At 40.8% G+C, this 26,708-nt stretch overlaps 1 protein-coding gene across 1 annotated transcript; it reads right to left on the bottom strand.

Annotated features, from left to right (window-relative positions):
* Window positions 1-488: 488 nt before the first annotated feature.
* RTCB (RNA 2',3'-cyclic phosphate and 5'-OH ligase) lies at window positions 489-25,270 on the bottom strand. Its single transcript, XM_079936680.1, has 12 exons — window positions 24,989-25,270; window positions 22,197-22,275; window positions 20,970-21,037; window positions 19,753-19,852; window positions 17,529-17,685; window positions 15,572-15,728; window positions 14,188-14,347; window positions 12,729-12,904; window positions 12,037-12,225; window positions 11,239-11,349; window positions 9,704-9,823; window positions 489-6,102 (listed from the first exon to the last, which is right to left on the bottom strand). Exons 1-12 carry the CDS (start codon window positions 25,079-25,081, stop codon window positions 5,995-5,997), a joined length of 1,518 nt encoding a protein of 505 aa, XP_079792806.1. The 5' UTR covers window positions 25,082-25,270; the 3' UTR covers window positions 489-5,994.
* Between the last annotated feature and the right edge of the window lie 1,438 nt (window positions 25,271-26,708).

Raw genomic sequence — 26,708 nt, 5'->3', positions numbered from 1 at the left:
GCTTTTATTCTAACTGGATCATGTGCCAATTCCTCAACCAGTTCCTGGGGCTGGGAGCTTGGGGCGGAGGAAGTGATGCAGGTACCCAGGTGTGAGTCTAGGGGTGGAGTCAGTCCACCCAACAAACCATATGAACTGAGAATGGAGGCGGAATGGTTCGCTAAGAAACATATGGGTTCTATTACCGGAAGAAAAGAGGATTTATGCGGGGCAGGCTACCAGCTAATGCATAGTCTCAGAGATGGCAGATAAGAATCTGAACAGGTAAGTGATGTAGGCACTGAAAATGAAGAGAGGAAAGCATTTTAGAGATAGCCAAGCATTAGAATAAGAGAGGCGAGAATCAAAGAAGACACTAATTTCTGGCTTAAGTGATCGGCTGGTGGTAGTGTCTTCCCTGAGACTGGGAACAGATCTTGAAAGAAGGAAAAATGATGAGTTGAATTTACGTGTTGATTTTGAGGTATCTATGGGATCTTTAGGTGGAGCTGTCCAGCAGGTGTGGGTTGGAGAGGTGAACGTGGGGTCACCAGCCATGGGAGTGGTTGACAATGAGCCATGAAGTATGTGCACAGTGGGAAGAGGGCCAGGATGTAGCCCAGTGAGAACACTTTTTTGTTTTAAATAAAATTTTTTAATTTTTTGGCTGCACTGTGTGGCTTGTGGGATCTTAGTTCCCTGACCAGGGATCAAACCCGTGCCTCCTGCAATGGAAGTGCAGAGTCCTAACCACTGGACTGCCAGGGAATTCCCCCAGTGAAAACGTTTTAAGGGAGTGTTCCAAGAGTGATTAATAGTACCAAATACTACACAAGGCAAATACAAACAAAAATTGGTCCATCTAACTAGCAACCAACTGGTGAAGTTGGTGAGTAGTTTCCTTGGAGTTGTAAGGGCACAGCCAGGATTAAGAAGAATCAAGGACAGCATGGGAGAAGAGGAAGTGGAGGCTTAGAGCACACACACCCCTCTGAAGTAGCGTGGCTGTGTACAACGATGGGCTGGAATTCAGTGTCTTTTCCCTACAACACGTATTCTTCACACTTATCAGTCAATGCTTAAATTGCTTTGAGTTGCTTTTGTTTGAAAAGTATGCACATCTGTTCCACATTCTCAATTAGACTCTAAGTTCTTGAAGGTAGAATATGACAATCTTTGTGAACTTCCTTAGGATCTAACACAGTGCTCTGCTCACGGTTAAGAATAAAACTATTGTTGATTAATAAATACTGATTTAGAATCGAGAGCAAAGGGGTCTCCTTCCCCCAGTAACTTGGGCAAGTGTCTTGGTGCCTGATTATACACAAATTTTTCTCCCATTCTGGGAAAGAAACATGTAGCAACAGAGGGCAAATGTTTACAGGGTCCCGGGGTCCCTAGAGATGCTGTGTTTTGAGGGCTACCTGACATTTGCTGATTTGTGGGCTAGGACACAAAGCAAAAGGAGAGGCCTGTTTTATAAACATTCATCAAGCAGAATAAAACCTTCATAGTTCACACGGAATCCTTAATGGTGGTCAAGATATCTGACCTGCCTCAACAAGGCCAAGCAAGAAGACTAATCCCATTTGAAAGAAATTTCTGTGAGTGCTCCATGTTAAAAGTTCCAGACTGGTCTTGGCTGGTTCTTGTACTGATTAGAAAAAGCAGCACAAAGTGGTTAAATGAGGCAGTGTGACATCAAGAAAACAGGGGCAATTCCCTCATGGTCCAGTGCTTAAGACTCTGCATTTCCATTGCAGGGGGCGCAGGTTTGATCCCTGGTTGGGGAACCAAGATCTCGCATGCTGCGTGGTGCACACAGAAATTTAAAAAAAAAAAAAAAAAATTAAACTTGGGAGTCAAAACACCTGGCTCTCTATGCCTGGCTTTGTCATTAGTTGGTGCCCTTGGGCAAACTGTTTGATTTTTTTTTTAAGTTTTATTTTTGGCTGCGTTGGGTCTTCTCTAGTTGCAGCGAGTGGGGGCTACTCTTTGTTGTGGTGCGTGGGCTTCTCATTGTGATGGCTTCTCTTGTTGTGGAGCACGGGCTCTAGGCACACAGGCTTCAGTAGTTGTGGCACACGGGCTCAGTAGCTGTGGCACACGGACTTGGTTACTCCGTGGCATGTGGGATCTTCCCGGACCAGGGATCAAACCCATGTCCCCTGCATTGGCAGGCGGATTCTTAACCACTGCACCACCAGGGAGGTCCCCAAGCTGCTTGATCTTTGAGGCTTCATTCTAATTTGTAATGATGCGATAATACCTATCTTGACAACTTCATTAAATTCCAGTGAATGGCTCACACAATCCTCCCTCCCTCCTTTTAGATAAGAAGTGAACTTATTTAGAGAGATACACATTCCACATACAGAATGCAGTCCATCTCAAAAGGCTAGAGGCCCTGGAATATGGGGTTGTTAGTTTTTATGGGCTGGGTAATTTCATAGGCTAAGGAGTGGGAGGATTATTCCAACTATTTTGGAGAAGGGGTGGAGATTTCCAGAAACTGGGCCACCACTCACTTTTTGACCTTTGATGGTCGGCCTAGGAACTGTCATGACACCTGTGGGTGTCATGTCATTTAGCATATGCTAATGTATTACAATGAGCATATAATGAGGCTCAAAGGTCCATTGGAAGGTGAATCTTTCACCATCTTGGATCTAGTTGGTTCTAACCAGTTTTTGTCATGTCTTATGGCTATGTCATTCTTTTAAAGGTTGTGCCCTGACCCCTCACCTCCTGTTTCATCCCCCCCTCAGAGATTTTACTCCCACATTCTAATGGGAAGCAAGGGGCAATGGTCAGTCTTCTGTAACTGCTTCAAGGCTGAGTAGGGGCGTTGACCCTGCCTGTCAGTCCTCCCTCATTTATTAAGGACTAAAACCATATGTAAAAATGTTGGGTAAACTGCAAAGCAGGAATGGTGATTTTTTTTTTTTCTCTGATCCCTCACCCCAGGAATGATGATTTTTAATGTGTTAAGCACCTATGATATACTTGGCACTTTGTTCATTTACAACATGTCTGTCCGCAAGGTACAACTTCAATCAATACTCAGTTCTCTATGACATGTTCCCCTTATAACATTATCTTCTCTTCGGATCACTGGTGTTTCAGATATTAGTTTTAAAGCAAGATCTTTTTTTTTTTTTTTTTTTTTTTTTTTTTTTTTGCTGTACGTGGGCCTCTCACCGTTGTGGCCTCTCCTGTTGCAGAGCACAGGCTCCGGACGTACAGGCTCAGCAGCCATGGCTTACGGGCCCAGCCGCTCCGCGGCATGTGGGATCTTCCCGGACCGGGGCACGAACCCGTGTCCCCTGCATCAGCAGGCGGACTCTCAACTACTGTGCCACCAGGGAAGCCCTAAAGCAAGATCTTTTAAAGATCAGAATCTATCATAACAACTTTGCATACTCCAAGGTGCTTGATTAATAATTAACAGCATCTTCAAACTCAACTGATCCAGATGGACCCAAATCATGCTCTCTGGACAACATGAAAATCCCACATAGTCAAGCAATGGAGCAGATGTAACAATAAGGACATAGGTGAGAAGTACGGACAGAGAGGCTATGTTAGTTGTGTATTGGAATAGCAGGCACAGAGAGTCGCAAACACTCCAGCAATATAGGTGATGCTTAAAGGCAATTTTCAGAAATAGGAGAAAGAAACTTTAAACTGAACATGAGGGGAAAAAAGCAGTCTTACGCAAACAAAATAGGAAAACCTAAAAAAAAAAACCTTCAGTTCCTGAATCTTCAGTTCCTTGTTGCTCCACAAAATATTCACAAAATTAGCAAATTAGTGAATGTTCATATTTTGTTTATATCTCATGAACTGGTTTTCCCAACCATATGCTGATGACAGGAATGATACAGCCCATCATCAATGTGTGAACGGCAGTGCTTTTGAAAATATTAATGATAAACCTACTGACTTTAGAGGGCTGAAAAAGGGACAAATATGTGCATAGTAATAAGACTCATCTTCATGCCTGAGAAAACCAGACAGCGCCTTATCAAAGGGCTTTCCCAGCTGCGTCCATGTGCCCAGGCATGGGGTTCTTTTACTCAGGGCAGTAAAAACAGTCCGTTACATCAGCTTCATTTGAACATTCACTTTTAAGTGGCTTTTAGCCTCAAATGGGAAAATAACATCTTTAGAACAAGGAAAACAATGTTTGTAGTTTTCTTTTTGAACTCAAAATATTAACCATTACTTTCCAAGGTCATTAATAGGGTCAAGTTTGGTAGAAATGCTACATATAAGAAAAGCTTATAATACAGAAATGCCATGGCACAAACCATCCTTCTCTGTTTCTCCTCCTCACCTGCTCCCCTCTTCCCTTCCCAAAGAGTGACTTTCAAAGCATCCAATAAAACGCAACCTATGTATTTAAGACGATCTGCAGCATTTCTTGCACTGACATCAGTTAGTTTTGGGAGAGGACTTTGCTATGAATCTGTTTCAAACAACATCATTGGGAAAGCCCAGTCAGAGGAAGTCCACTCAGACACTCAGTGTTGCCTCATCTCTAGAGAATCTAGCACTTGCCAGAAGCCTGTTTCTCATCTTTAAATGCCCTCCGGCGTTCACAGGTAACCTACATCCTTAAGTCATCTGTGCACAACAGTTGCTGGTCCAATCTGGAGGCATAACTAATGCATAATTATCGCATTACGATTACTAACTTACTGATAACTTTCAAACTCTACCATCAAAACCATTAAAGTTACCGAGTGCTCAGAGTCAAGACATGCTATTTCATATCATACATTTTTCAGAGGAAGTCTGCTTTTCTCTAGTCTTCCAAACAGCATTTAGAAGACACTCCAATGGGGGGTTTTATTATATGTTGAGAGATAAGTGTTAGAAAAGAATATCTTTTAGGGTGCATCTCTGAAAGCAACCAGGGAGAAAATCAGAAAACAGAAGCACTGTCCAAAGTGAACCAAGAAAAAATACTAATTATCCTAAGCCATAAAACATTAAGCACAAAATATAAACAACGTATTACAACTTTATTAGATTCTTCTATTTTACTGGCTATTTAGACTCAACTATGGCCTTAGTAACCTATAACGTTAACATCTTTGGGTGTCACAGTATATATAATACCTAATCTGATTAGGTGGCACAGGACTAGCCAACCTGTCAACACAGAGTAACCATTAACATCATAGCTGCGGCCTTTTGATGCTTTTATAATAATTCAATCATAAATGTAAAGATATCTGTATTATCTGAGGGTTCTCTGCTGCTGCTGTGCAAGTTATTATTCAAGAAAAGTCTGCCAGACTAGGCCTAATTAAAGATACCAGCTGATGCCATTTTTACACGGAAGTCAGAAGTCTGCCTTATAGTTAGAATGACAAAGGTAGCAAGTCTATGATGAATTACTTTCTCTTTTGGGTCCCTATCCCTACGCCTCCACACATAACCCCTCCATAACGTGTCTCATTATCCATCTAACATCTTGCTATGACCCTTTTATATGCTCCAAGTAAGAATGGTATTTAGGGTTTTGCTCAGTGCAGGGGAAGGGGGTATATGAGTGGCTAAATGGATAAACTGACAATCAGAGGGCAAAAAGAAACATTCCCAAACCTTCCTATTTAATACAATGTTCTTCATGACACCTCTCAGGCTGGAAACAAAGGTTGGTGTAAAGAACTTCATTCTGATGATTAAAGACTTGTATGACTGAGTAAGGCAGTTTCTTGACTTACCCCCACCCCCTAACAGACTTCCCTAAAAACCTGTGGGATAATCAGGGAGGAAGCATATACATCCCCTTCCAAATGGAGGCATTGTGACTCCTCCCAGAAGGAAAGTTTACAACATTGGTTCCTGAATCAGGAGCCTCCCCACCAGCCATTCTGGAACGGGCAGCTACACCTGCACACCCTGGAACCTGTCAGATCTCGAGTCTGATGTCTGAAGAGAATTTCAGTCCACGTCCACTTCAGTGAGGGTCAGTGGTGTCCAGTGGCTGCCGTCAGGGTTCTATCCTTTGATAACAGCAATCGGTGTCAGTTTAATGGCCTTCTTGCTGATTCCGGCATCATGGCAGGTGTTCACCACATCAGTCACATTCTTATAAGACTCAGGTGCCTGCAGGGGAGGAAAAGTCTACTTAAAATGGAATCTTTAAAAGCATTAATGTTCACTTGTAATTTAAAAAATGCACATTCAAACAGTACTGAGTTGGTTTTGTTTTTTCTTTTTTTGCCTATCAAATAGGCAAAGGTTTAAAAAAAGATTAAGCTCAGTGTTGGTAAGGGAGTAGTATAATAACACTCTCATCTTGTTTTATATTTTTTCTGTATTTCTCTAAATTTCCCCAAAGAACATATATCACTTGTATAAGTAGGAAAAGCAGTAAATGTAATTGAATAAAGCTTATTCACTAATACCCAACTGGAAGGAAATGTACCAAATCATCCTGTTAGCGGTAACTGTCTTTGGATGGTGGAGTTATTAGCAGTTTTGATTTTCTTTTATTAGATATTTCTACAGTTATCAAAATTCCTGGAATGACCATGTATAACCTTCACAATAAGGAAAGATTATTACATTCATATATATAACTAACACTACATATATGCATGCATACATGGGCATACATACAAACACATACAATTTATTTCTATGAGTTTCTAGTAAGACCTCCCCCCTTCCTTCTGTCTTGCCACCATTAGAACAAATCTCACCACACACACCCTTTATCTCCATTCATGTCAACACAGCAAGCTTAGGCCTCTCAGACTGATTCCCGTGGGGGCTCTGTACACACCCCTTTCTAGCCCATCTCCTAATCCCTTCCAGTTTCTGAAACATTTCCACTGTGGCCTCTGAACTCCTTCCATTGAGTCAAAGGCAAAGAACTTCTTCCTTTCTTTTTTAAACATTCCCTTCACTTTCTTGTTCTTGCTGAAACATGGACCTCCGCTGACGATATCGCTTCCGCTTCCAACTTTCTGAAGTGGTAGCTGTTTTCTCTCCCAAACTGGGTCATGCCATTAGGTTGAGAGGTGGGACAGGTGTCCTTGCTCTTCATGGTTCCTTTCAGACCATTCTCCCTCCTTTCTCCCAGTTTTGAATGTTGCAGTCACCATTTATACCACCCACTACTCTTGTTGCTGCAATCATCTGCTAGAGTCTGATCCCCATTGTTACTTAAAGTTTTGTAGCTCCTGGGTCACCCTCACCCTCTCCTGCTGTAATTCAGAACGATTTCAATATCCAGGAAGAGGATTCTTTCAGTAACTTGGCTTCCTAGTTTCTTGATTCCCTCTCCTTCAATGTTTACCTCTGCCATTCTCTCCCAGTCATCCCCAAGAACTCGTCATAACCAACGATTACAACTCCTCCACAGTCTCAGCTCCCAGCACCCCAGACAGCCTAGGTTTCCACCTCCAACAATCCTTTAACCCCACGAGACCCACAATCCCTTTGCAACACCCTTCAACAACCTTGCTTCTCCTTTACTTGCAACCCTGGTTAAAGGAAACTCAACATCTATTTCATGCCAGCACCTATACAGTTGGATGTAGCTGAAAAACACCCAACCACCGAATTTAAGCTCAAGTGGGCCCTTGACGCTGTCCTGGCAATCACCCAAAATTTCACTAGGCCAATCACTTTCTTAGATGATGATTTTATACCTTCTCCTGCATCCTCACTCTCAGTTGCTGGCCCTACTTCCTATTACACTGAAAAAACAGAAACAACCAGAAAAGAATCTCCATAAACTCTCTTGCCATATCTTCCCTGACTACCAGCATCTGTACCTTCTCTCCTTTTATTAAGGATGAATTACCTAAGCTCCTAGCAAAGACCAACCCCACCAGATCCCATCTCCTTTCATCTACTCAAGGACACTTCTCTAGTAATTCCCCACTCTTTCCGGCATCTTCAATTTCTCTTCTAGATTCTTCTCAACAGCATGCAAACACATCAGTTAGATCATGTTATTCTTCTGCTCAAAATTCTCCCAAGTCTTCCCCTCATCTCACTCAGAGGAAGAGCAAAAATCCATTTGTAAAGGAAAAAACAAGGACCCACACGATCTGGTGACCCTACCTCTCTAACCTCCTCTCCCTCTTGCTCGCTCCAGTCACGCTGGCCTCCACACCGTTTCTTGAACCTCCAAGTGTGATCAGGCCTCAGAGTTTCTGCACTTGCCATCCTCCCTGCCTGGAAAGCTTACCCCTAGATACCCACATAGCCTGTTCCCTTACCCCTCTCAGGTCTTCACTCAAATACCACCTCACTACACCCTATCTAAAACTGCACCCACTCCCAGTCTCTCCCTATCCCCCTTCCCATTTTTACTTTGTAGCACTTACCATCATTCTACACACTATACATTTTACTATTTGGTAAGTTTCACAGGAAAGGATTTATGTTTGTTTTGTTCACTGCAATATCCCTAGCACCTAGAACAGTTCCTAACTATGGCAGATGTTTAATAAGTATTAGCTGGATGAGTGAAAAAAAATCATATGTAAAATGTGCAAGTAAAAAGTATACCAAATGTTAATAGTGGTTATCTCTGATTGTGGAATTCTAGATGTTTTCTTCTTGGTATTTTCTAAAACCTCTTAATTAAAATCAGGTGAAAAATTAAGTTGTTAAAAAATAAAGCTTTGGGGCTTCCCTGGTGGCGCAGTGGTTGAGAGTCCGCCTGCCGATGCAGGGGACGCGGGTTCATGTCCCGGTCCGGGAAGAACCCACATGCCGCAGAGCGGCTGGGCCCGTGAGCCATGGCCGCTGAGCCTGCGCGTCCGGAGCCTGTGCTCTGCAACGGGAGAGGTCACAGCAGTGAGAGGCCCGTGTACCGCAAAAAAAAAAAAACCCAAAAAAAACAAAAAGTAAAGCTTTGTCATACTCTTTAACACAGTAATTCTGCTTTTGAGATTTCACTCTAATTATTAAAACATCTGGAGGAAAGATTCAGGCATGAAGACACACAGTACAACTTAATATAGAGTAGCAAAGATGTGGAAACTACTTGAATATCCACGATGGGCAGAAACTTACGGTACTTAGCTAGTAGAATATTTCTCAGTCGTTAAAAATGACGTAAACAATATTATAATAATGTGTTAAATTTTAAAAAGGACTATAAAATGTTTGTAAACTATGATTATAACCAGTTTAAAAAAGCATTTAGGGAAAAAATGGCAATAAGCATCTTAAAAAAAGGAGGTAATAGTTATGTCATGGCACAGAATTTCTGATGACAATTTTTCTTTTCTCTTAAACTTTTAAAAGGAAGTTATGTTGCTTCTAATTTAAATATGTACATATGTGTACATATACATACATGTAATTTAAACAAAATCTTTGCTCCCTTATGAATCAAAAAAACCCATTTTCTCAAACATTTCCCCCCCTACCTTTTCAAATTTGCTTTCAAATTTAACTGTTAAGTATACAGTTGTGCAAAAGAAAGGTTAAGATGAGTCAGCTCAAACTAAATTTAAAGCTTGTAATATGTAGACAAAGACTATACATGAATGGTAAAAATCATTCTTATGGACCCAGCTCATAATTAACCTCCAAACAAAAGAGAAGACAATGATAGACTGTAACTGACGTTACTTTTAAAAAAACCATTTCTATTAGCAATACTAAAAATTGCTGTCTCCGGGTACTGGCATAAATTATAAACAGTTTTATGCTGAATACTTATCAAAATTTCACTTACCTCTTCCATAACCAGCTTGGGTGAGGCAACACGGATCGCAATTCCCATGTCTGCCAATTTGTCTAGGACGTCCTGGAAATCTAAATTACGCCTTGACTTTGCTCGGGACAGTGCACGGCCCTAGATTGGGAAAGGAATGAACTTCATTTATAAATTCTGAGCTCCAATTTATGTTCAATCCCAGCAATTATTTAAACCCTTAGGATCATATGCCTTTTCCCTGACTTCTTTTTAAACTAAAAGAAGAAATAAGAGAGTCTTTTTCTATTTAATCAACACTGTAATGTGCTTTTTGTTTTAAGACTCATCCTTTTGGAAGACAAATTTACATCTACAAAGCATTTAGCATTTAAAGACTTAGTTTTGTGTATCTAATCACTACTAATTATCAATTACATATAAATATGTTAACTTAAAATTGTAATCAGTATGTCTATCATCACAAAAACTTTGTGCTCTTTGTGGTTTAAAACAGTTTCTCCACCTTAGCACTTACTGACATCTTGGATGAGGTAACTGTTGTGGGGACTGTCCCATACGTTATAAGATGTTTAGCGGCATCCTTGCCCTCTACCCACTAGATACCAATAGCACAATTCCCCTCCCCCACTGCGACAACAGAAAATGCCCTGAGACACTGCTAATGTGTGTGGGGAGATGGTTTTGATCACTGGGTTAAAGTTAGGAGTTGGGAGGCAACTGAAAATGAGAAAGGATCAGAGGAAAAGAAGTAGGGTTAATATATATGTGAGGCTCTGTCCTACTGAGAAGGTATCATAGACAGTTTCTATTTTCCACTCCATCACCAGCTAAGAACTTTGATGGCTTAGAAAAGCAGCTGGAAAACTGGTTTGTGGGCCAAATCTGGCCTATTACCTGTTTTTGTAAATACAGTTTTATTAGTGCACAGCAATACCTATTTGTTTATGTACTGTCTATGGCCGCTTTTCTACTAAAATGGCACAACAGAATAGCTGCTACAGAGATCTTATGGCCCCCAAAGCCTAAAATATTTACTGTCTGGTGCTTTATAGAAAGTTTACCAACCCCTGGCTTAGAAGAGGCAATATATTGAAATAGGTGTGCAGTCTACACATGGGTCCTGATTTGCAAAATGGGGCATATCCTCCAAATCTCGAGTGGACCCACCCAGTAAGGAACAAATTATGCTAATGGCTAGGTCTGTGAATCATTGAGATACATTTTGATGTAAATTTGCATCAGGTAAAGTTTTATCAGTTACGGTAGTGTGATAATTTCTCCATCTGGATTTTGTGGACTCACAGAGTTGAGGAACAGTCCCTGGCCGTACAATGACCCCACTAAGGTCGAGATACTTGGTGACCTCAGTTAGTTCACTAGACAGTTAGTTCACTAGACAGACAATTTACGGGGAAAAATTCAGGTAGAAGACAAGACAAACCCAAACCTCAACTTTGTTAATGCTCAACCAAGTACATTTACCTGTCAAAATGCAAAACAATGACTACATTGAAGAGAACATTTCTAAGTAATTTTCTATTTTCATAACTCACCGCTCCATGACAAGTTGTTCCAAAGGTCTCGGTCATGCCCTGCTCAGTGCCAGTGAGAACATAGCTACAGGTTCCCATGGTGCCGCCAATGAGCACAGGTTGTCCAGTGAGCTGAGGAAGCACACAAATCAAACATGTTAAAATTTAGAAAAGCAGGAGCTTCCTATGTCTGAGATTTAAATTTCCTCTTGCATTGGAGGACTGTGGAGAAACCAGGGCCTTTAAATGCACTGTGCTCACAACTATATTAAGATATTATTCTGATTCTTTGATAGTTGAGAAGGAAGGGAAGAGGATGGGAGGAAAAATGTGAGGACCAGGAAGGCAGCAGAAGACAGCCTGAAGGTAAGAGCAAAGCAAAACTCAAATTTGTAGTGAAGTGTTTTAGGAAGAACCATCCCGAGCAAGGCATCTGCCCTCTCAGGCTTGTTTCCTCATCTGTGAAATGGTAGGTTAAGGGTCTTTCTAACTCTATCACAGCCAGACACCAAAAGGATAAGAGGAATGAAACAGACTGAGTTTAATCTTAATCCTGTCTTCTAATCATTCAAAGGCCTTAAAAAGATACTCTTAGTGCATCTTAATGGAGTAGAATATTCTCTATGCAGCACTACAGCACACTGCAAGCACAGATGATGGGGGGAGTCATGCTTCAGAGAAGACTGGAAATCACTGTTCTCATGGATGACAGACTGTTTTCTTTTCACAATTGCTGCTTTCCTGTTTAAATTCTTACATATTTAGAACTGTCTAAATCATGCCCCCACTGCTTAAAACCACAAATGGCTCAGTACGTACTTGGTAATCAACTGCAATGAGGGGATGGTGAGGAGGGAAAGCTCGGGTGGATCCCTTCCTGTGTACTAACAGAGTCCGTTCCTTTCCATCCACCACATGCTGTTCTACTTTGGCAATATTGTGAGAAACATCATAAATCACATGTAGGTCCAAGTCATCAGGGGTTGTGTTGAAGACCTTGGCAAAAGCCTAAGAGAAAAAAAGCTTACGTTAAAAGTGGCAGAACCAGCTCTTCAGAACTTATCTTATTGATTCTGGAAGGTTTGTTGGAAGGGAGTGAAGGATTTAAGAGTTCAAAAATAGCAGAATTATTAACCTTCATGTAAAGGACAAAAACTGTCTTTAGACCACAGAGCAAACTCCACTCCATAAACTCCAACTAGTCTTGACCAAACCCGTCAGAGGTGCTTCTTCTTCAGCCTTCTGAATCTCAGTGAAGGGCACTTCTACCCTCTCCGCTGCTCAAGGCAAATTCTAGGAATAATTCTGGCTTCTCTTCTCCCCTCTCCTGATACCCTGCTGAGTTAGCTTAAGGACACACTGAAAGCTTGGACACTTCGCCAATATTTTGAATATCTATTACATACATTTCCAAAACCAAATTCTACAGGCTTAGATTTGAATACACTATGTTTTAAATTACTTAACTTCATCATGTATAACTGGGAACAGACAAGCAACCTCAACTGTACCTGACGGGTTAAGAAGGTCATGGAAGAGCGGTTGACCCAGGCATAGTTCCCGGCCGCTGCCATTCCCTTCAGGTAGTCCTGACCCTCTGCGGAAGCGATTCGAGCACAAGCCAACTGACGGTCATTGACTATAATCTTGTCTCTCTTCATGGCTTTTTCCATAGCTACCAGCGCATCTGAAAGGAGAGAGCACAACAAGTCCAAACCAGCCAGCTTTCCCTTTATAATTCAGATTTATTGCAGAAACGTGGGCTAGATTCAAAACCATTCTACAAAGAAACAAGTAAAATACCATTTTCCCTTTAAAGTGTTTCTGAGCTCATCTATTTATTGGTCAAGATATATTTACTGAGAATCTTCTGTCAGAGCTATGTGACACAATATATGCAGGCTCCAAAGAGAACACCTGCCCTCGAGGACTTGCAAGGGGAATGCAAGGTGGTCTGAGTTACTTACTCCCTTCCTGGCATGTGCATGAATGAGAAGTAATAAAATACGTTTTATTGCCATCATGGTTTTTAAAAATAATTTTTAGTGACTTAACTTAAAAGAACTGGAGATAAGTTGCTAGACCTTCTGCATGCAAATCAAATCCATGATAAAGTGTAAAGCAGAACTCAGTAGAAAGTTCAGAAATACTAGTCAATGCTCCATATATTTGCTAGACAAAATATTCTAACAGGCCAGGCTGGCACAAATTTTTAGATTCCCATAGAATTAAATGTACATACAAGGATGAACCATAATTGCAATTTAGAGTTTACAGTAATTCCCACGTGTCTATATAACTTTTCCTATATTCATAAATCCTTTCACTCATCATACAAACGGTCCAAAGTGACCTTTCTACTATTTCCCTGCCTCCTGCTTTTGTTCACACTGTCTTTTGGTCATGAATGTTCTGCGTGTGTGATTGTTCAAACTGCACGTTATGTGTCCATGAAGTCATCTCTAAAATCTTTTCCCTAAACACTTTATTTTGTCTCTTCCATAGTATCTTATCAATTACTACACCTTCTTTCTTTACTTTTTCTTCTTAATGAACATGACATCTCTCTCATGAGACAATTTGAGGGCGGAGCCCTTGCTATTTCATCTCTGAATCCACTATAACACTTAATCTTGCCGTACAGGTAGGTGTCTAAGACATATTCCCGCATATATCATAAACTCTACAATTTGAAGTCTTTACTGCTCTTTCTTGGTCAGACAGTAATAGTAACCTGTTAAGAGTAAATATGGTAACTGGAGCCTTTGACAACACCATATGAAATAATTATTATTCCCATTTTTTTCAGACAAGTAAGTTAAGGCCCAGTGCAGTTAATTTCTGCTAGTTAGGAAAACCAGGGTAAAACCTGCACAGTACAGTTCCAGCACTTTCTCCCTTTAGTCTCTATATGGTTCCCCACAAAATGTACATTTTAGCACCAAGCCAAAAATTAGGTCCAGAAAATACCTGTGGCTACTTGGTGGCCCAAGCCTCTGCTTCCACTGTGGATCATCACACACACCTGTCCCTTATGGTCGATGCCCATTTTCCTAGCAGCATACTCATTGAAAATCTCATCCACAACCTGGATTTCTGCATAGTGGTTGCCTGCTCCCAGAGTCCCCAACTGCAAATGTGAGAATGTCTGATAAAATAGCTGCTATTCAGGTTTGAAAAAATCCATTTGCAAAGCAAATAGGTAAAAAAACCCAATAAAAATAAAAAGATAACCACACATATAGCGTTAACAAAAAAACTTCTAAGCTTAGAAACGCTTCGTTCACTTAAAGTAATACCCCACACAACTAAAATAATGTAGACCAGTTCCTGCGTTTATTATATCATTATTTGCTTGAGGCACAGCGCATTAAAAGCACCATAAATGAAAACTCAAACCACCAAATGGCTCACAGGACAATTTAAACATCACGGAGAGAAGGGTCAAATTTTGGGGTGAACTCTGGTGAATGTTGACTCTTACACAAAGTCCAAGTTCAAATGATTTTTGAAATATCTGTGAGTTCACTGACACCTACCACTATCCATCACTGGAAGAATATATCCCATAACTGGAGCTAACAGATGCTTTACGGACCCAGAGAATGGCAGTGTTGGAACAGTCTTAGAGACTGCCTAGTTTTAACTATCTCAATTTTTGGATGAGAAAATGAGACCCAGACAGGCAAAAGAGACTTGCCCAAGGTCAGAGTGAATTAGTGGCAAAGCCATCACAATTTGCTGTAAATTTCAAACATCGGGTATATTTTTATCTCATGGACACCATGAACCGACAAAGTATCTGCTGTCATCTTGGATGCTAGAAAACTTTCAGCCAAATCTGTAGATTGTCCAAGTTTGTACATATGCAATTTTGGTAAACATTTTTTTTTTTTTGCGGTTCGCGGGCCTCTCACTGTTGTGGCCTCCCCCGTTGCGGAACACAGGCTAAGAACGCGCAGGCTCAGTGGCCATGGCTCACGGGCCCAGTCGCTCCGCGGCATGTGGGATCTTCCCGGACCGGGGCACGAACCCGTGTCCCCTGCATCGGCAGGCAGACTCTCAACCACTGCGCCACCAGGGAAGCCCTGGTATACATTTTAAGCCTTATAATCATATCCCATTTTCCTCCCATCCACTTCTAATTCATGATATCTTGTTTTATTTTATGAACATCTACAAGCTCCTGATAGCTTTTTAAAAGATTAACAATGAAGCATAAACAAGTTTGTGTTCCTTTTGATGTGAAAAAAGCTGGGGTACATTTACTACATGGAAGACAGATTTTTTTCTTCCTCCCAACAAAAACAAAATATGAAAAAAATGAACATTTCCCCTGCAAAGTGAGCGCTACCTGGGGAAGGCCTCTCTTTTTGGCCCTGGCAGAGACCTTACTGGGGTCGGCTTGCAGCATCCTTCCGTACTCCTCGCAGTGCTCCTTGTCTTCAGCCCAGGCATAGCCTTCCCTTAGGGACCAGTCCACACCCATCTCCAAGGCCTCCTCCAAGTCTCTGAGTGAGTAACAAGGTGCAGGTCATTTCACAGCCAAGGCAGATCAAAATCTAAAGATGACCACATCTCAAAGGGCAAAAGAAAGAACTATATTGACTATGCCTGTGTATCAGGCATCGTGCTAGATGTAGTTCATGCTCTCAGCAACTCTAGTTTTTTGAGGAAAAGCGGTTACATAAATAATTGAATATTAAAATTATAAATGCCAATGTTCTTGACATTTACGCAGCCCCTCATACTTTTCAAATCTTATTTATCTCTCTGATCCTGAATTCTGAGGCAGTGATTAAGCAGCCACAGAAAATTTATAACCATAATCAAATATCATTATCGGCCACCAACTTTACTACAGCTACACTAAGTTTTCATAGTAACTTATGAAAAATTACAACTAACAAACAAAGCTATCTCAATGTCCTCAGGCAACACAGGTTAAATTTTTTTTTTTTTTTTTTTGTGGTACGCGGGCCTCTCACCGTTGTGGAGCACAGGCTCCGGACGCGCAGGCTCAGTGGCCATGGCTCACGGGCCCAGCTGCTCCGTGGCATGTGGGATCTTCCCGGACCAGGGCATGAACCTGTGTCCCCTGCATCAGCAGGTGGACTCTCAACCACTGCGCCACCGGGGAAGCCCAACACAGGTTACATTTTAAGGTCTATTCCCACCTTCACAGAAATACTACGTCGCTTTACTGCACCCACACTTTGAAGCTGAGGTGCACAACGTTAAACCCTTAGAAGGAAAAAGCTCTGATCTTCACCTAAGGTCTAGCCCTCTTACAAAATACCATCCGGAGAGATTACAATGATCAATGGGCCCTCCCCACAACAGCCCATTTCAAACATTACTTATTAGGACAAAATTCCTACCTAAAATATTTGTAAAGATGCTTGGAATTTATTTAGATGTTCCAGGTATGCTTTTCAAAGTGGGACTGCATTCAGGGACCACATAAAGTCACAGAATAAGCATCTTCCAAATGTATCAATTTTACTCCAAGTTTTTTTGTTTTGTTTTTTGGTAAAGGGGAGTTGTATAACAGGTAATAGCTAAAGACATTTTAATATTAATGTCTGTACATATATTTGAATAGAATGCAAAATTCACACGAACTTTTAGATAAAACAGAAGATATTAATGATACATACTTATAAGCACACCCTTCTGCAAAGTGTAAGGCGCACAGCTTCATGCGAGCTATGACAGTACACCAACGGCCACGTAAAAGGCCACTGTGCTGTAGCTTTACACTGAATTTTCTCCTTTGGAAATACACAACATCTCAGGTGAAGAACACACTCAGTGCTATCATCCAAAAAGGAAGGTCGTCAGTACAGGTTCACTGACAAAGGACAGTGGGGTTCAGAATACAGCCTCTGAAGCCAAAAGATCCTTGGTTTGAATCCTGACTTTACTTACTAGCTTATTTACTATTATCTCTTTAAACTTCAGCTTCCTTTCTTGTGAACTAAGAATAATATTAGGGTTATTATCTACACAAAATGATATACACCTACACTACAGCACAGTGCTCTGCATATAGGAAGTGCTCGGTAATCATCAGTGGATATTATTCTATTATGAATTCTACCATATGTCAAAGGCTGTCATGATGAACATGAATTGACTAATGTCTCTAATGAACATTACAGACCTCATGCTTAAAAAAACAGTTCGTTACCACTTCTTCAACAGTGACTGAACAATCCCCATCTCCTAAGTGTCCTACACTGGAAATGAACGTGAGGGTCGTGTGATTATTATCTCTCACTCCCTTTACTGGCAGCTTTCATTCTTACTTGGCATTCATTGGGATGACGCCTTTCGACCCCACCCCAACAGGAATGTGGTCGAACATAGCTTGGGCAAGTTGCTCCTTCACAGGCTGGACATCACTTTCGTCTAAATTGGTTCTTAGCAAGCGGACACCACAGTTGATGTCAAATCCGACGCCACCTACAAAATAGAGAAAACTTAGTCAAATATTAGCAAAACCAGGTAGTTAGGCTTTGTTACCTGTGGTTTCCCACTATTAATAAAGGGTTTAAAAGACAGCCACTCTTTTAAAGATAGCTATGTTTTAAAGGAGCCAACAAAGTGGTTCTCTGTGGGTAAAGTCTGAGGACAACAAAATTTAAAGTAAATACATACTAAAGGTACTTTGTGGGTCAAGGAGGCAGTAATGAACAACAAGTAACATCTAGACTAGAGATTAAAATTTGAATTACATGCTTCTCTTTTTTTCTTGATCACTCTTGTCAGGGGTTTATGAATTCTATTAGTCTTTTCAAAGAACCAACTTTTGGCTTTGTTGGTCCTTACCACTGTATATTGTTTCATTAATCTTGCTCAATTATTTCCACCTATCTACATTTTCTGGGTTTAATTAGTTGTTATTTTTCTAACTTTTTGAGATGGATGCTTAGATCATTGACACTGCAGCCTTTCTTCTTTTCTAATTTGTGCACTGAAGGCTATATACTTCTATCCAAGTATGGCGTTAACAGTAACCCACAATTTTTAGACAGGTATTTTTTAAATTAACATCAGTTAAAATTATTCTGTAGTTTCCATTACGATTTTTTGTTTTTGACCCATGGGTTATTTAAATGCATTGCTTAACTCATAAACATAGTTTTTTCCCCCCAGGTTTTTATTGTTATTAGTGATTTCTAACTTAATTCTGCTGTGGTAGGATAGTATCCTGTATATCAGTGGTTCTTAGGTGTGACCCAAGAATTCTTTCAGGCCTTTAGGATTAATTGTATAACAATACAATTCTCTCTACTGTACAGTGAAGTTTTCCAAAGGCTACATGACATGTGATAACATGCTTGCTCTGAGGGGTAATGAGACATGTCCTTGTGTATTACTGTTTCTAAACTTTCTCAGTTTTAATTTCCAGTAAGGTAAACATTGATAAAAGCCTTTGAGATCAACCCTCAATAATTTTAAGAACGTAAAGGGGTCTTGGGCCCAAAGTTTGAGAACTGCTGATGTATGATTTCAATGCTTTGAAACTTGAGACATGCTTTACGGCTCAGTATATGGTCAATTTTGGTAAACATTCTGTGTGCACTTGAAAAGAATGTGTACTCTACAGTTCTTGGATGTACTGTAATGTGGATGCATGCACAACCACACATGTATATGAGAGATCAAGGTGTCAAGTTTGTAACAGGATTGTTCAAATCATGTGTCCTTACTGATTCAAATCTGCCATTTACTCAAGAGAAAAATAGTGCTAAATGTTGGGCTCACGTATCTGCACTTTTCCTCTGGATCTTAGCCTCACAAATTCTTACTGCCTCTGTAGATTTTTATGGTTTCAACAGATGCATTTTTGGCTCTGTTTTAAAAATTTCACGCAGCTTTTCTCGTTGTTCTCGGCAAAGGATTGCCTGAAATGACCTTGTCCACTGCTGCTGGAGGCAGAACTCTCAAGACACAATTCAACCTTTCATCTTTTTTTCAGCCTCTGAACGCAAAGATATTACTTCCAGCGTGAAACATTTTCAATGAAAGCACACCACAGCAGAAAAGAAGTATACAACTACAAGTGACTAATAATGATGCTAATGAGAGTAAACACTTATCAATTACTTCCTATGTGTCCAGCATTGTTCTAAGTATTTTAACAAAGCTTAATGAATTTAATCCTCACAATAATGCTATGTAGTAAATAACATTATTAACTACAATTTGCCTAAGAGATAACTGGGACACAAAGAAGATGTATAATTTGCCAGGGAAGTGTTTCAGTTTCTTTTGTAGCCCATGTCTGAATAGTGCCTGGCACACAGTAGGAGCCCAAATAACTTTAAATAAATATATGCTTTACTTGATATTTTAATAGCCTCTGAGTGTCCACAATTAATTCTCTCAGTAAATGGGGAAAAGAAATGATAGAACATGATGAAGCTGACATTCACACACACAAAATGCAGCCGTGCTCTATTTTAGAAAGGCTACGATTCTGAGAGAAGCTACACACCTGACAGCAGACATGCACAGTGACCTTACCTGGGGATACCACTGCTTCAGGGTCATTCATATCAAAAGCTGCCATATTCCCAATAGCAAACCCATAACCTGAATGGACATCAGGAAGCCCAATGGATCGCTGAAAGAGAATTAGAAAATAAAATACAGTTTTCTCACTGGCACTCTGGCTGCCTGATAGACCTGACACTAACTCTCAAATAGGCTGGGGGGCTGAAGCCTTCCCTAAATCAAGATTCTGTTTTCATGAAATCTTCTCTATTGGTGGAAATTAGGTGTAAAAAATTCCTAATCATAAAGCCAAACATAGCAGGAAAAACTTTTTTACAAAGTCTGACATTAACTAAGAAAACTGAAAAGAGAAAAACCTTAGTACCACATGATATAGGAGGACCACATACTAACTTTAACGCATTATTACATTTTAAAGATGATTGACAGATTGTGGTCATGTCAGGCTGACAGGAGGAAAATACCTGATTTACACAGGTCCTTAGTGTTTAAGCAATCAGAGACAAATGTAATCCATTTGATGGTATCAAAACTGTACAATTTCTACATCTGGGGCCTAGAAAAGGATACTGACCCAGGAAGAATGGAGGTCAAAACATGGTAGGAATACATGCAGACACCTGGACACTTACGAGTTCCTTAAATGCACAAGCCATGTCTTTTCACTTCTCCTCCCAAGTGCCCAGCAGAGAAACCGGCATACAGACCTCAAAAAATGTCTGTTGAATGGATTTAACATCTACCTCTAATGGTGGAATCTGAATGTAGACTCGGGTGAGGGCCCCACTTGTACCATCCAGTTCTCTCCCCACCATCGCCACCACCCTCCTTTTCCAATCATATCCACAACAGCTATATTGCCCTTTGTCCCTCCCCTCAGTCCTAACCCTTACAATTCTTGCCAGTCTTTCTCCAATCAACCTCTTAAATGAGGCCACCGTGAAACTTTCACTGGTGGCAAACTGATATAAGAATAATGTGTACAAGAAGAAAACAAAATCTACTTCAAAGGTTCTCAAACACTTATAGATTCTGGCTAAAGGCAACCAGAAACTGAGATGTTACCCAGACTCAGTTATTTCTTTAAATTCCATGGTTATTTCTAGATGTTTGAAGGTCACTGTCTAAATGACACCACTATCAGTTAGGCATGGCCATTCATCCATTCAACAAACTTTCAGACTAAAAAAAAATATGAGTGATTAAAACTGTGAACATAGACTCACATGAACAATCCCAGGCAGGGCGGCCACATTGCCAATTTGTTTCATGGCTGGCAGGAAGCCACCAACACCTGAAAACAAAATTTCAATATTAGAAAAGAGGACATATTTGATTTTTAGCTGAAGTGTATTCATACTTTTCTAGATTGCGTTAATGAAGGGGTAGTGGTTAGGACTGCTAAAACAACAAAGCAAAAAAGGGTGTTTGAGATGAAGTGGAAAAGAAGGCAGCACATGCACAGGAAGGTAGTGAGGGCAACCAGAATAATTACAAACATGCTGTCAGTATTCTGTGCATACCACGGAGGATTGCTTGCAAATACTGTACAGGGAGATGTGAAACATAATCATTATACCTTATGTTGTCAGTATAAAAAAAGGGTTCTTTTAACTGTTCATAATATATATCAAAAAAAAGTACTGGTTGTATTCTAAGTGACAAAGAAGGGCAATTTGGAAGAGTTGGGAAAACACTGGATGGAGAGTCAGGGGATCTGGAGTTCTAATCTCAGCTCTGTCACTAGCTGTGTGTCATTTCAGACAAGTCAGCACACCCTGGTGGGGGGCAGGATGAGACTTATTTATTTTAGGTTTGTTGACTAAAAAAATAAAAGGGTTAAAACTAGATTTCTATTCTACCATTACCACTAGAACATTATATTACAGTTTTATACATTTATCTCTAAACCTCCCTGTAGTCTTGCAAGATAGGTGTTACAAACTCTCTTTTACAGATGAGAAAACTGAAGTTCAATGAGGCTAATCAGTGCACTGACTTTGTAATCAGACACTCCTCGATCTGAATTCTGATTCTGTCACTGAGAGACTGTGCAACCTTGGACAAATTAAAATGACTTAACTTCACTCAGCCTTGACTTAAACATCTGTAAAATGGAGATATCCTCTTAGAGTTACTTTAAGAATTACATGAGATAACCTATGTAAAGTGCCCGGCACATAGTAAGTGCACAATAAATGGTAGCTATTGTTATTACTGTCCGAGGTTAGGTGCAAAACCAATCAGGTCCATCCAGCTCCAAGTGCTTTCTACAAGGCCAGGTGGCTAACAATGTGATCACGAATAAGTAACGGGTTCTCGTCTCATTTGAAGTCTTGATCATTCCTTGACAACACTTTTGTATTTTTAAATTATAATTCTTTGAGTTACCATTTTTCAGGCCACAAGGTAGACTACTTGTACCGCCATATGTCAAACTCTAATTTACTTACCACCACCTCGACAGGCATTCCTTAATTCTTCAAACATTAATTTTTCCAGAGCATCATTCACATAGAAAACTCCTTCAACCTGGTACCAAAGAAAAGGAAGAATTATGTCTGAGCACACGGACCTGATGTATATAAGTACAGGATAGAATACAAACACTGTAGACAATATTTATTTTGCTTTACTCTTTATAAAACACTTTCACGCTACCTTAAACAAGCAGAAAACTTCTTACAAGATGTTCCCATCTTTATATCTTAAAAGTGTATTTTACAATGTTCACAAATCATTTTGTTTATTCTCCTACTCTCATAGGCCATATTTAAAAGTTCAACAGGTAAAATATTTTGTGTGTGTGTGTGATAAAGAAACGTCTTCCAACAATGCTCTAAGGCCAAAGGTCTCAGTATTCTTGTGCTTCTAAAATATCAGTAGGTTTTGAAAAAAATAAATGAATCAAAAACTCAGATCTAAACATAAAAATGCAGTCATCTGACCTAAGTGTACTTTTTCTAGGTCTAAGACAACAGCACACTACACTTTACTGTGTCCTATTCTGATTTACAAATCTGTACTTAAGTAAACAGTGAGTAAAAAAATTTTAACAGGTAGCTATATAGCTGTGTGCTTAGTTTTACCATCTATGTAATTTTAAGGGGATAAAAAAGCTTGACAATAGAGGCACACAAAGGGCAATGGAAGACATGATTATGTAACACCAAAGGACAGAACATTTTAATCAGAGATCAAATATTATGAAGGATCTGCCTAGCATTGAAGAACCAAAGATTTAACAATCATCTGGACAAGGAAATTTATTTATCAGAAAGATGACTTCTGCATCTTACCACTGCATGAATAACAATACCAGTTATGGAAAAATGTCTCAATTTTCCAAAGGGCCACATTTTTAATTCACCAAACATTTGCTGAGGACTCAGTATGTGTCAGGCACTGTACTGCGCAGTAGGGGAGATACAGAGAATATGCAAGATCGTGATGTTGTGGAACTTCTAGTCTAGCATGAAGCTCAGACTAGAAAACGTAGAGTGCAATGAGGCAAGTGCTGTAATAGAAGCACAGAGCACTACGGAAGAATCTGATGAAGAAGGGGCTCAACAGTCTAGGGAGGCGGTAGCCGGGGTGGGGGTGCGCTTCACAGTTTGTTAACTTTTTGTGAACACTGAGCTGGCTCTTTAAAGACAAGAGACATTACTGGAGCAGCAGCAACACATTTAGGAGCTGAATGGAAAGATGACGTAAAGATGGGAGAGAAGTATTTTTAAGGAACAAAGAGGAATTTTTAGTGCAGCACACGGTTCTTACAGGAGGAATGGAGATTAAGCAAGAGAGAGAGGGAATTGTAAGTGTGAAGTTCACTACTCTCATGAGACTGGGAATACAACACAAGCCTACCATAAAGGTCAGTAACTTTTTAAGAGCAATATATCAAGATTTCAACTCTCCCTTCCCAAGGGAGGGGTGGTAGTAAAGTGTTGTTCAAATAGTTAAACTGGAACTGCCTAGCAAAAATCAGACTTGTCCCCAAGCTGAATTAGCAGGAGTGTGTGCATCAAAAGTTAAGCCAGAATTGCTGACGGAACATAACAGTGTGTGTTACAACCCTCTTAGGATGGTCATATGCTTTTTATTTTCTACTCCATGCAGGGAACTGGATTCCATAAAAAGAAACTAGTCAAAGGAAAAAACAGAGCAAAAGGGAGGTTTGCGACTATGGGCTTTTTCTCCGCTCAGCGTCTAGCTAAGTGCTTTGCTCATAGGGGGCGCTCAATAAGTTTTAATATTGAGTAAGAGGGTGGAGCGGCTATCAGGAACTTTTACCAAGACGCAGGATCACAAACCTTCAATACACTTGCAGGGCACCTAAAGGGATTTCAAAAGCCGTCTAACAGCATATGCACCAAAACCTCACAAATGCCTTCTTCTTCACTTTAATGGAAGACCATAAGCACAAATGACAAGGAAGCCCAAGAGATACAGAGACCTGGCTTTCAAACTCTCTGGTATCGGGCTCCCAAGTCTCCATCGGGAATACGTCATCCTGTCAGAGGAAAAATAAGTGAACTGGACATCACGTCTTAGCTGAGCTTCTACTGGGTGAGTAAAGGAAGCCGTGTAAGCGACTCACGCTCAAAGCCCTACTAAAAAGTGCATATTAAAAAGAAAAAACCTGCCCTGTGAACTTTCTAGGTTGCCACGAGAAGCAAGATCGTTGTATTAAAACTCCGCGCATGTCAATTAAAAAAACAACAACAAACCCAACACGGAGCAGTGAATGCTAGAAACTTGGTTCAGCGAACACAGGTCAGTAAACGTTATGTAAATGACTGGTATGACTCAGAGAAGCGGAGTTCAGTCCCAGCAACTGCACCCCGGACTGGCTGTGCCACCTAGTAAAAGCCCACTAATGTCTCTAAGGCTCAGGGACGTAACACATCTCACGGTGCGTTCATGAGACTTCTGTGTGAAGACGCTTTGCAAAGGCCAACTTCGTATTTACTGGGATTCCCTGGACGCACTCCGCTTTGCTCGTCCTCGCGGTTCGGGAACCGCTCCATCCGTGAGGTGGGGCCGGCCTAGGTTGGGCAGCCCCGGAGGCGGGAGGAGTGGGTGGGGTGGGAGTTGGGGGATGGGACCTTTGCTGCGGGCGGGGGCCTCTCCGGCGCGCGAGGGGTCGGGAGGGCTCGGAGGAGACCGGGCCGGGTGGGTAAAGACGCGCCGCGGGCCCCCAGCCGGGAAGGCCCCGACACCGGGTCCTGCTCCCCCGCCTCACCTGCATGTTGGGCACGAAGCCCTTCTTGATTCTCCAGCAGCTTTTATTGACCTTTTCCAAGAACTGCAGTTCATCGTTATAACTGCGGCTCATGGCGGCGACAAGAGTGGCGAAAACTCCCGGCTTCGCTTTGAAGAGCCGCTGCCGCGTTGTCCCGCTGACCGAAACACCAACTTCCGGAACTCAACGCGCAGGCGCGGCCAGCTCCGCGGCAGGATGGGCGACGGCTAGCGCCGAGGCTCAAAACTCGTCGCACCAATCGCTTTTTTTTTTTTTTTTTTAAGTTAGACTGTCCTCTAGCGTTTACTTTTTGGATGTTAACTAGTCATTTTCTTCTAGGCTAAAGCTAGGCTAAATGCAGTGCAGTAGTTTTTAGTATGATCTAGTTATCCTTCGTTTTGGAAGTGTTTTCCAGCACTGAAAAACACACTGAATCGGGATCAGGTCCAGTTGTTCTAAAGAATCCATCTGCTTGGAGTTTACCTCCCTAGTAGTGAGGGGGAAGAAATGTCTGCAGCCGAGAAAGAGAAACGTGTTTAAATAAATACCACAACGGAAATTTTGTAATGTTTCAAAACGAATTTGTGAACACATTAAATAACTTTTCTTTCAGAAAAGGGCATTCCAAAGAATGAAACGTGACAGCTTATCATTTATTCCAACAACACTGACAGGGGCTTCTATTACGGGGGTATCTATTGCTATTTTATGAGCAATACGAAGATGGGTAAATGGCAGTCCTATGGATAGCCAGAGCTTCCCAGTCCAGCCTTCTGTGATGACTAAGTACTCTGTGATCGTGCTTTTATCCAGTGTCGCTTCTTCACAGTAATAAGTGAGCTTTAAGTGCCTTCGGTTTCTAATCCTACCTCATGTAAAGAACAGCGACTTTGAAATCAGAAAGGCTTTGATTGAATTTTTACCTCTGCTGTTTACTGGCTTTGTGTGATTCATCTCTTTTAACCTTTGTTTCCTTATCTATAAAATGGGATCATAATTCTTCACAGAGTGGCTGTGAGGATTAAATGAAATGACACTTGGTAAGCCCTCCAGTAAACAGCTGTCTTCCATTCCCCCACTGGATTGTCAGCACCACAAATGCAAAGTGTGGTTTCTATTCATTCCCTACATTATCCATACGGGTTCCCCTTTCCTCCTCTTCTGCCCCAATTTCGCCCCATTGATTGGTTGCTTTAACTTAACCTACTGTGATTTATCTAGGTTTAGTACTCTTCACTGCCATTTCATTTAATTTGAAAGGGAAAACAGCGTAAAACTTAAGCAAGTGATACAACTTCTAGAGTTTCCTGTGTTCGCTCTGTTTCTCTCTGGAAACATCTAAAGAGACAACATATTCCCTTTTTAAATCAAGGACTTAAAATTCTTGAAATTCTTGAATTCTGTACAAGCTCAGTTTGTGTTAATGTTACGGACACTAAATTTTCTTCTTACCAGTCTTATTTTATTAAAAAAAAAATCTGGGGCAAGAAAATTTGCAAATAAAAAGGCAAAATTGACATTGATAGCAAACAATTTTAATTAAATACAGGGGACAGTAACAGTAAATATAAAACATAAAATCCAATATGCAGGGAGGGGGGAACCCTAGAGAGCTGAAGGGGCTGAAGGGATCTCCGCTGATAACAACTAATGCAAATCTGTATTTGACAGTTTCTCATGTACCTCCTTAGAAGTACATGCCTCACTCTTGGCCCCAGAA

Source organism: Stenella coeruleoalba, assembly GCF_951394435.1.
Source record: "Stenella coeruleoalba genome assembly, chromosome: 11".
Lineage (NCBI taxonomy): Eukaryota > Metazoa > Chordata > Mammalia > Artiodactyla > Delphinidae > Stenella > Stenella coeruleoalba.
The sequence above is the reverse complement of the archived record's forward strand: the minus strand, read 5'-3'. Positions and strand labels throughout refer to the sequence as shown.